This window comes from Porites lutea, chromosome 1 (genome assembly GCF_958299795.1).
Source record: "Porites lutea chromosome 1, jaPorLute2.1, whole genome shotgun sequence".
In the NCBI taxonomy this organism is placed as follows: Eukaryota; Metazoa; Cnidaria; class Anthozoa; order Scleractinia; family Poritidae; genus Porites; species Porites lutea.
This window is the reverse complement of record NC_133201.1, coordinates 33,016,586-33,028,315: the sequence shown is the minus strand read 5'-3', so window position 1 is coordinate 33,028,315 and position 11,730 is coordinate 33,016,586. Positions and strand designations below refer to the sequence as shown.

At 39.9% G+C, this 11,730-nt stretch overlaps 1 protein-coding gene across 3 annotated transcripts; it reads right to left on the bottom strand.

Annotated features, from left to right (window-relative positions):
• Positions 1-3,097: 3,097 nt before the first annotated feature.
• Positions 3,098-11,021, bottom strand: LOC140937318 (uncharacterized). Of its 3 annotated transcripts, XM_073386865.1 has the most exons (5): positions 10,443-11,021; positions 7,136-7,272; positions 6,625-6,696; positions 4,934-5,146; positions 3,098-3,754 (listed from the first exon to the last, which is right to left on the bottom strand). In XM_073386865.1, the coding sequence occupies exons 1-5, from the start codon at positions 10,751-10,753 to the stop codon at positions 3,255-3,257; spliced, it is 1,233 nt and encodes a 410-aa protein (XP_073242966.1). In that variant the 5' UTR covers positions 10,754-11,021; the 3' UTR covers positions 3,098-3,254. The 3 variants fall into 3 exon arrangements, with proteins under 3 accessions (XP_073242966.1, XP_073242974.1, XP_073242982.1); XM_073386873.1 differs by lacking the exon at positions 6,625-6,696; XM_073386881.1 differs by lacking the exons at positions 6,625-6,696; positions 7,136-7,272 and having other exon boundaries at positions 4,934-5,142.
• Between the last annotated feature and the right edge of the window lie 709 nt (positions 11,022-11,730).

The following is an 11,730-nucleotide window of genomic DNA, read 5'->3' as shown; positions in this document are numbered from 1 at the left end:
GGTACTTAGCACACTCATCCGCCATTCCACCTGTGGTCGTGAAAACTAGGGGAGTGAAGTTCCCTGTTCGATCTCCATTACTCTTTCCGCATACTGCCTCTTCTTCTCGTTCTCATGCTTCTTGTAGATTTGCTTAGGAGTCAGGTCGCTGTAAGAGTCTGTATTAGGGTTACACATCCGAACGTCGAAGAATGCAGATCTCTGTCTCTCCCAAAAACCTCAAGCATGAATATCCAAACGGGCATCAGGGGCTTTGTTAGCGCCATGATTTAATTTCTCCCCAGTGACCTCCTGAAGGACGGGCTCTAATTCCACATCTTTACAGACCATCCTTAGCATCTCTGCTTCAAAGTGGCACAGTTCGTTATGGCGCTGGATAATGAATCCGCCGCGCTGACACACCATTGCGTGATTCACGCTAAATTGAGCACCGCATGAGTAGATCATGGGCGTGTCCGTTATTTCCCAGTCGTACCATAACTTGATTGCATCTCTTAATTCCTTCTTATTCAGATTGTAATCTAGCTCTTTTTAGGGGAATCACGGTCAGCTTATTTGAGGATCCCTTCTCTGTAGCTAACTCAACAGCTAGCTTAGCTTTTGTCGACAGGGGGTTCTTCAGCTGGTCCAGCCTCTCACTTAGACAGTCGTCTTTTTGTTTTCGTGTGCTTAGTTGCAGTGTTCGAATTTCTGAGGCATTTGTAGGCTACGCCTCACTAGCGGATTAGTAACTTTGATTGAAGCTTCGAATTCAGAAGATGAGGTCACTACAGGATCTGTAAAATCAAGGCCTCCCCTTACGCACAGGGAGACCAAGGACCAATAATAATGATTATAATAATAGTGATTATTATTATTATTATTATTATTATTATTATTATTATTATTATCAATTTTATCTCTTAGTCGTTGAGCTATTATGGTAATTTCTTTTTTTAAATGTAGCCAATACTACCTAACCATGGCAAACGTCATCTATAGGTACTGAATAATCCAATCACATCTCTTTTCAGATTTTTGTTATGATAAAGAAGATGGTTTCTACGCAGACCCGACCGATCCAAGCGGATACATCCGCTGTGTTGGTGGGATTACTTACTTTGAAGACTGTCCTCCCGGTCTCGTTTGGGTTGAGGAGGAATTATCTTGTGATTACCCGCAATAATTGAACGAGCGAAAGCAGACAGGACTACTTAGCTTTTGGCCATCCTCCTTGAAATCTTAAGAACAGGATAATGGGTTACAATTAATTTTATGTATGGTGAAGGAAATAAAGGGAAACGATCGAATGCTTACGTGGTTTGACTATAGTCTGGTTTAAATAAACTACAATAATATAAGTTACTGTAATAGGTATCAATAAATGCTTATTCCCTAAAGAAATGCTAGTTTCTGATAGGGTTCGTTTTGATTGCCTTGTTTTAGCCTGCACTGCAGGCGTATTTTTGGCGGTAGAGTAGAAATAGCAACTCGCTCCACTTCCTCCTCTCTTATGGAGTTTCGACATGGCGCTTTCGCGAGCAAAAACATTCGGGCGCCCGAAGAAAACGCCTGCACTGCAGGCTAGCGTTGTTTCGGCCGTTCACCATGGTTTGGACAGTAACAGATTATCAGTAAAAAATTTCTGTTCTCGTTCCTCAGGCATCATTTCGTGAGGAAACAAATGCTGGCGTTGCAAAATATCGCAGCTAGACGCACAAGCGATGTAACACTTTGTAGAGTGTTTCATCTATCCTCGCAAGGGCTCATACACCAATAGATCTCAGAGAAATAAAAAGGCTGCAAAATTACTAAGTTGAGTATGTGACAATAAGAATCACACGTCTAAGCTGGGTACCAGAGGTTTTTCTCGCATGCGAAGAGGAGCTTCGTCGGCTGCAAGGCTTAACCGAAACCGGAAGTCGCGCATGAAAAGCCTCTGGCACCCAGAGTATTTTGGGTACGGCCAAGCCTTAAATAGTTTTGAAAAGCATATAACAAAGTCTGACTATCCTGTACACAGACGTTTCTTTTCGTTCTTTTCGAAAACATCGGCGAGCGCGGAGCGCGAGAAAGGTCAGTAAATTCCTCGCAGTTTTTGTTTTTTTTATCACGCTCGTTCGGCGGACTTTGAAGAAAAAATAGAGGGTCTGGGAACAGGCAAGTCTGACCGGCTTCATCACCATTCAGTTTATTACCTGTGATAACTTTGAAGGGTTAGTGCATTTACAGTGACGGTACATTTAGATTATTTACCTCGGCTTCCCTTAAGACTGTTAGGGTTTTTATTACTCCACTCTTTTTCGCTTTTAAAGTAAAATTGGTTTTAGAGAGATTTAGAGTCACTTTTACGGTAAAAAACAGCAAACGAGAATTTTGTACCACGTGACCACGTTTGCCCTTTACTTGTCGTTTACTGTAAGGGAAAACGGGGTCACGTGGTACAAATTCTGTAGAAGTATTTCCAAATATTAGTGGTTTCACACCATTTTAATACATCAGAACTGTAGGTTTTGAAAAGTGTTTGTTCATTTTCTATTTGAAAACATTCTAAACTTGAATTTCACGTTTGCCTTTTGTCGCAAAGGTTTGACTCCTCTCTATTACGTTTGTGGGGAGGGACGAAATACGAGCTCCCCTAAAAACGCCTGCGTGGGAGGCTATTACTTCCCAGGAGCGTAACGTCCATATACACGCATACGCTTGTGCGTACAGCTAAAATCTATGTTTTTTTTTTAAATTTCTAAAAGCATTTTTACCACTAAATCGGAATGAATGATAAATGTTTCGCATTACGCTTGTAAGTACATGGACGTTGATATTGATGGTGTTGTAACAGCGTTTGCCCGTCTGAAAGGTAGACGTCTCGGCCTTCGCCGATATTAACAAACCTCGTAAACCTCGTTGATGGCTTCACTTTTTTCCGTTTATACTGTACTTTACCGATAACTTTAGATATAAAGAAAAAAAAAACAGCTAACTACCGCATTTTCCTTCGTATATAGTTACTGAAAATCACCTTCGAAAACGCAGGAAATGGCATTTCCGATTTCCTTAAATTTTAATTTTTCTTGGGAAGCAAGCCCCAGACAACCTTACTATTAAGTGTCTTGATTCGGCATTCTTGCGTACACTTTCAAACTTTGACGATACGCCCCTGCTTCCGTTTTTGGAAGCGAAGACATTTCACAATTAGCAAAAGCCAATAGCAAGAGGTTCGTTTTTTTTTTCTTCAAGTACACGTCTGTAGACAGGCAGAGGAACAATTTTCTCGCCTACAGGGTGCATACCGTGCAAGTCAAGTCCCTGTTCGGTTCGTAGCTTGAGCAGGGGAGCACACCGCACTTTCCAAGAACTGAAGTTAGAAAAGAATTTGCAGAATGTCTTTCGTTGTGCTTTAATTTAACTCCAGTCGCGTCCGCGTCGACGCAGATGTAATCTGGGGCGGTACTGTTTGACATGTCTGTCATAAGGTAGCCGATATACTCGCGGGTCCACCTACTAGTAGGGCAAACATTACGGGCCGGGATCATCATAAGGGATCCTCTTCTCTCCGCTCGGCATACAGCGCAGGGTACTCCAAGGTAGCTTATGTTTGGTTTATGACCTGGGATTGGTGGGAAAAGATCGTCCACTTGACCATACTGTACACCGAAGAGGGATGCTTTCGGTTGGAATCCAGGGGTGGCGGGCTTGGTATACTCAGGACTCAGAGGCATGCACAGGTAGTTGACTCCTCCTCCTTTACTCCTTGGTTGCCATCCAGCTACTCGACCTAGCTTAATAAAAAATAGACAGGGATATTTAGTTTATCGCCAAATGCTTAGTAAGTCTGTCTCTCTGTCAGTCTGTCCGTCTGTCTCTCTATCTTTTCACCCGTCCGTTCGTCCTTCCATCTGTCGGCTATTTGTCTGTCTGACCGTCCGTCTGTCTATCTGTCCTTTCGCCCGTCCGCCTGTCCGTCCGTCCGTCTATCTGTCCTTTCGCCCGTCCGTCCGTCTGTCTCTGTCTGCATGTCGTTCTACTCTCTGGTCTGTGTGTTCATTTCTAAACTCTTATTAGGGTGGGTTTATTCGGGATCATACAGTCATACAGGCCCGAGACCGCTCTGAACATGGTACATCAAAAGAGCCGATGAATCCTTTCCCAGGCTGGATTCGTCAGTTTCTTTGATGTGCTATAAAGCGAGTGATCTTCAAACACTTGATGTCAGATCATCCTAATGGAACGCACACTAAAATTAATCAGCTTATATTAGGGCCTAGCACATGCCGCCTCGAACACGATATTTCACACCCTTAACAAACTTGCCATGAGACTAACTTCAATCTATTTGAAGAAATGAACCCCTAATAAATTGGTATCTCGTACGGCGTCTAATCACTAGAACTCCTGATTGACAAACCCTTCGTATCTCAAAAAATGGGGGTATTAATGTTTTTGAGAAGTAAATTCTGCACTACAAAGTAAAAAAGTTAACCTCTCTTTATAGCATGTCAGTATGTCACGTTATCTAATGTCTTTTCAAAAAGCTAAAATCTGTCTTCGCATCAACTGAATCATTATCCAGTTTTACAGTTTTGTTATTCAAGACTTCATTTAAGCATTGAATCTGTTTTCCATCGTCTACTGCAACGGATGCAAGGATGAATATAGGTTCAGTAGATTGAAACTTGAAATAGTGGGCCAATTTGTTTTTCACTTTTAAATGCTGAACGTGGAAAGATCACGCCCAAAATGTTATGGTTAGTCCGTTCCTGGTGGAATTTGTTTGGTATCTACCTCATATCTCTAACGGAGGATTTTGTGTACGGATTAAACACATAAAGAACTAAAGCAATGTCTTCAGCACAGAATTGAGCTAAAACCTTAATATCCTCGTTACATAGCCCCTTTAAGCTTGTGTGATTTTGAGAATTAGAGCAATAATCAAAGTATATATGAACTAACGTGCCTTCGTAAACCAGAACGGTCCCTCTGTCAGCAGGGCACTCGCTACGGCCCCAGCGAATGAACACAGTGCTTCCAGAAGTCGCTTGCTTAGACTCCTCTGTAACGGGTTTCTTTTGGCAGATTACCGGATCACCAGGCGGTCCCTGTGGGCCTTGTTCACCTTTGTGACCTTTATGACCTCTCTCACCTTTAGGGCCTGTAGCACCATCTCTACCTTAAACGAAACAAAGCCTGCTACAGTACCTTCTGTAAATTGAAACCCGGTTATTTCACAGTCTAATCTTGAAGAACTGCACTGAAACTGCGATCGTTGAAAGCAAGAGTTATTTTTTGTTGCACAAACAAAATAAGTTTTCCCCCGAAACACTCAAGGGAAGTTTGTGCAGAGATGAGCTGGCCAGGCCTTTAAACCCAGACCATGTTAAAGACATATAGATATTAGGGAGCTTAAGCAAAGGCGTTTTTGAGCGAAGGACGTCAACCGGAAGTGGACTTTTTGCATCATTGGGCAGTGGTTTGGTTGAAAGTCTCGGGTTAATCGTTTTTATAAGAGAAAAGAAACTTTGCAATACAAATTTCTTAGCGTCAAGGCATATGTATAGTGAGAAGGCCTCACTTCCGGTTGACGTGCGTCAAACGTCTTTCCTTACTAGTAAGCTCCCCATATCCACACCATACCACGTCATATTTAATTAAGTTCATATATATTCTGTGAATTCGTGATATCTCAATAAACCTGATGAAGACTGGTATCATGATTGGCCAGTCGAAATATCGCAACTAAACTCTATTTCACGTTGTTTGATCAGTCCCTGCTAAAGTCTTCTTGACTGTAATGTTTTCAAGCCCCCCACTGTTCATTTTGCTACTCCGTTTAAGACAAGAGACCTCATTTAATGACCTTGGTTCATTTCGTTTCGCATATAGAATTGAGTAATGAGATTTTTTTCGGAAAAAAAAAATCGGTACTAAAGGTGGAATCCGATCATCGTCAACCTCGTTCAAGAGGCTAAATAGTGAAATTGTGTACCCTGTTCAAGACTCAAGACCTTCAAACAACCTTATCCTGTTCAGTGGACGTACTCGTTTAGGCCAAATCAGGGAGTGTTTTCACCGGTATTAGGGGATGGCTTGCACTGTAAGGCCGTAAAAATTTTTACTTCTAAAAATGAGTAGATGTTTCTGCTTTCTTAGTGGATTTCAATACAGTAGTTCTTGTTGCCATTCGGTGTTCTCCGCAGTATTATGAACGTGCTTCTGCTATTTTGCAGTCAAACTACGGTTAGTAACTATTCATAGACGGATAATCAATGCACATTAAACATACTACTGAATCAGAAATCCCATGGAACAAGTGGCAAACCAGTACGATTCATACAGGCCTTATCGCCTTACAAGAAATTCACCTCATTTAAGGCAGTCTTGGATTGTGAATTCCAAGCCGTGGATTCCAGATTCCACGAACTGGAATCCGGATTCTTTTTCAGTGGAACTTAGATTCTGGATTTCAATTGTTCGTGGGATTCTGGATTCCTTGAGCTGTACGTTTTCCAGATTCCAAAGCCCTGGATTCCGGATTCCACAAGCAAAAAATTACTCAGATTCCGGATTCTACGAACAAAAATTTTCCGGATTCCCTTACACGGGGCTCAAAAGATATTAAGCCAAGAACCAAAATGTAATTGTAATTACCCGGTAGTCCCTGCCTCCCTGGGATTCCGTTTCTCCCCGGTATTCCATGCCGTCCATCGGTACCATCTCTACCTACACTAATAAACACGGATACTATGTTATGGGCAAGCAGAAGGTACTTCAGTGTTAGGGTATGATCAAGAAGATTGTTCTTAAATGGTGTTACGGAGAACTTTAATTACTTCTTCTAACCTTTCACTGAAAAGATCTGGAAAAAAAATTCAGCATTCCAGGATTTATCAATCCTGAGTTTCCCTTACTGCTTTGAGCTGAATTCAACCAGCTCTTCTATACTAAGCAATTTACCAGTAGTATGAAATAAGTTGGTCTAGCAATTTAACTAAACTCAAACCAATAAAATGTATCTATACGTTGCCTATTGCAGCAATAGAACAAAGCTAACCGAGATTATTATAATTTTATCTCGTGTCTGCAATGCTCTTGGAAGTGAACCCAGTTCTTTCAGTTCAGTTTTAATTAAAAACAACAGAAATAATGACTCTATGCTCACCGTCTCTTCCTGGCATTCCAACCTTCCCATCACGACCCGGTATTCCATTTTTACCCGGCATACCATTTATTCCTGGTGATCCTTGGGCACAGAATGCTCCCTGGCCAGTAACAGTGAAATTGTTTGAGGCTGTGATACTACAAAACCAATGTGAAAACAGCAGTGGATAATTATACTGTATAGTTTTGATTTTCTCCAGGATTTAAGCAACAATTTCAAAACTACCACCTCAACTGGATTCTTCCCGAAAGACTTTCATATTATTTCTATTCTCTTTGACCCTTTTATATATATCTTTTATCAAGGCAAAAGCAGTATGAATGTGCTTACTCCAACATTCTGGAGATGGTAACTTATTTTACTTGTTTCTGTAGATGAATTTTCTTATGACTACAACGATGTTTGCAAGCAGATGTTGCTAATAATCATGTGTGGTTACACCGATTCTCGACGTCTATGATATAAATCTCTACCAAGAGGGCTATTTTGATAGCAGTGTGAACAGATATTTACCTAGTGGATAAGCTCATGAACGTACAATTAATTAAGCAACCACAAAGACGAAGTCATTGAAAACGTCACTTGAAATGATATGCATCACGTGGTCTTGAAAAATCGCTAATTTTCCACCTAGTTCAGTTAGTTGAACGTTGGCAAAGTTTCCTTAAGTTGACCTCTTTTAAAGTACCGTACCCAAGTTCCAAAATAAGACAAAATAACATAAAGGGACAAAAAGTTGTCTTGCGTTTAGTTCCTCGATGAAACGTGGAATTAGGAAGTTCACGTTGTGGTCGTGTGAAGGTAATGTACCAAAAGTTATATCAAGATGTAGACTGCGATCTGACGACGGAACACTGCTGTCTCACCCGAATTTTAAAATTTTAACAACCCTGGGCAGCCGTGCTTTCGTTGCTTTGGCGCCTAAACTCTGGAAATTAGAATGGCCAAATCTGTTGACGCTTTAAAAAAAATGTTAAAGGCGCTTTCTTTAGTAAGGCTTTTCATTCTTAGTTAGGTTTACTTAATACCTATACACGACTAATGTATGTAATTTTTTTTAGGAAAACTTTTAAAGACGTACCTTTCTTTTAGTAAGGCTTTTTATTCTTGGTTAGGTTTTTTGATATTATACACAATACATGATGTAATTCTTATCTATAATTTAGTTATTTTTATTTTTTTGTTATTTTAATGCACAGTTGATCATCTCGTCATGAAAACTGCACAATATATATTCTTAATTATTCTGATTAAGCTGTTTTCCCTAATCTTTGGTTAGTAATTATAAAACCATCGCCTTCATTGACTTTCTCGCTTCGGTCCTTCGTCGTGGTGGTGGCCATATAAGTAATGGTAACAGGACTGAGTGGAGTCCAATTCGGTCTGTAATCATACGAGTGATTAACAAAATCGGACGACCGCGTTGCGGGAGTCCGATTTGTTTAATGTTCGATAAAGTTCCAATGTTTTAATCCAAGATGAAAGTTTAATATTCCAAGATGCTCTTGATACGGTTAAAAATTGATTGCAATGTGTTCCCAAGGTCTCAAAGTTAACTTAGTTCCAATGATTATCCCTGATTCCAAGGTATAATAAGTTTACTAAGGTCTACTCCTCGATCCGTGTCCCACCCAGAAGTCCAATCCATGCCGAAAGCGAGTCGTCGATCGACGAGGACAATATTTTCGCGATTTCACCGCCAATCGTCAAGGGCACGAGTTGAAATTTACGCGATTTAACCTCCCATCGTCAACGTGTTTTCGATAAGAAAAGAAAAAAACTGAACTCTAGCTGTGCTCGGCAAAAACTGGCGAACTCCGAATAGAAAAATCTATCGGAAATCATGGCCCGCAACCAGACGCTCCTAAAACCTTATGAAAAAGCTAGACCTAAACAAAAAGGAATCATGAAGGAAAGAAATAATTTGGTTTAGGTCGCCTTTCGTGGCTTGTCAGTATCCCGAAGGATTTCGCTGGTTAACAAGCCATCCTAAAGCACGAGTGGGAAAACTCAAGCGCGACAAATTTGGCAAGGAACGTTCTGATTTCAACGTTCTTCAGAGGAAGCAAATCGATTAAAAATCGATACAGATTTTGTACAATCTGATTGGTCGGCTTGGAAGAAGAGCTAATCGATAAAGATTTTAGGCAATCCTATTGGCTGGCTTTGCAAAGTTGGGTACAACCGAACCGGATTTTTACCGTGGGAGTGCCACAGGCATCCCACGGAATAAACCTTAGTGACACCTTAGCCAAAATGCTTATGGCCCAACCGTGATTGACACTAATTTGTTCACGAATATAAACTGCAGTTTATTCACGAGCGTTCTTGAACTATCTATATCATTTCAATTGGATCATCAATCCTCATTGGATTTTTATCTTTCCATGTTAATTTCAAGGCAAATTCTGTGTTAGTTTTTTTTTAATCTAGCAGTGTAATTAAATAATTTATATAGGGAAATGCAAAAAACGTACATTTCCTGCAATAAATAACTAACATACTTTTTCTTTACAACGGTTTCTAACTTTGTCAATCTTGAAGCTATCTATTGTAGCCTTGGCTATTCTGCTCGTGTAATAGCATCAGAACAGTTTTGGCTCATGATCACTGACAAGAGAAGTACCCAGAAAAAAAAGGTCGTGATAAGTAGTTGTTAGTTTTGGCACTGCATCAATTGTATATGAGAACACCCACCCTTTTGGAACGCGGCTTGTCATGTCTACTGTTTCAGTTAACTTGAGTCAATCGTGCACTATATTGAAGCTGTCTGGTTCACGGAGTGCATTCTTATGGTGGGACCATTATTCTAGCTGAAACTTCTTTGGCAGCACATCTTCCTGTTGCTCTTGTTAACTTATTATTATTTTTGAACTGAATATTCTCAGTTTTATACTAACTGCAATTCGAGATTTTTCTTTTGGGTGTTTCACCCTGTTTATTCTTTCGAGTGAGGTCAGTATACAATCCGCACAGAATCAAAATATCGGTTTCGAACATGTAAATGTGTTTTATACTGCTTAAGGGAAAAGAAGAGACAACATTGCGTGAATTTGTTCAGTGACTGTGTAAATCAACTAAGCCTTATTATTCTATTCACACAATCCATGATAATCACGCACCCAATACTAGAACATTCAATTACAAGAATTACTTTCATAAGTGTTTGCTTTATATAGTTACTTCTATTATTTCAGGCACCAGGCGACTTGGGGATTGAATTTAAAAACTATTACGCTTCAAGGTTCCTTATAATATTTCTAATCCTAAACTTTCGCTAATTTTTTTAATGGTATTCTCTACTCACCGATTTTCCAAGCCTTCAATTCGTTCCCATAACTTGTTAATCTGTCCCTCATTCAAATTCCTCCTTTTACGGGAATGACCATAAATTGCCTTCATGTGTGCAGGCTTCATCTGTTTCTGTTCTTTACTTCTACTGTTAATCCAGTTCTCTAACTTGTCCAATCTAGCAAGTGCGTCGTTAAGACGAGTGGTTAGCTGTACATGATAGGAGTATTGAACTGAAACGAAGCTGATAAAGATTGCAAGTTGGATGAACTGCCATCTTGATAACGAAAAGCAACTGAAAACAAACGAACGCCAAACTTGCTTCATTTCGTTTCTCTTAACACATTTCGCTTAAATGCGCCGAAACACGAATTCGAACGAGTTGACTGTTGGTGATAAGAGAGAAACGTCCGTCTTTTTTCGTCCAAGGTTTATGTTTACTTCATCTGATTCGACGACGCATGCATGCATTTCAAGAGAACGTCATGTTTACACTTTACTTTGGCAAACGTGAATCGCTAATGAATCACCGAAAGAAACGAAGCGTAACCACTGTGCAGTTGAACTTTCAATTAACGAACAAAGAAACAAATAAAGTAGTGAACAGAAAGCGGATACAGCACTAGAGGACTTCAAGTACTTACTTAAAATTAGGACGTTTTATCTTAATTGCCAGACTTGCGTACTCGACTTATGGCTTTGCCGGAGGGCCATAGTTTCGCTCTTTACAAAGATGTTCACGAAGTGCCGCTCACGTATTTCAATAGTGATGGTGTTTAAAATAAACTTAGCCCTGTTATGTTTATATGGGATTGCTTGATTCGTTCTTAATTCTACATTTGACACCACTTTATGGTATAAAACCAGTTATCTTTCGTATAGACCTCAGTCCATCCGTGCATCTGGATTTTGTCTGTATAGGACTTCCGTATATGTGTGGGAATGTTAGTATTACGATTCTTTCACTGATTTGGTAAGGTATTTAGGGCGTTGAGATACAGTCAAAAGTTGCGCGAATTTTTCACCTGTTCATTACCTCAACCTTTTGATTGGGAAAAGCATTTTGTTTCCGTTCCCCTTTGAATAGGGATTGTGTCTTCGTGTTTTCGGGGCAGTTATACCTTGAAACCTTTTTGCGGTTAACATTTATCTGCAATTTTGACGGTTGACATTTCTTGAACTTGAACTTGAACTTTATTTTTATTTAAACACGGTAAATCTATCAGATAAAATAATAATAATAAAAAAATTGCAATCTACTTTAATCTATATAAACATGATCTAAAAATTTAAATAGTAAAGAT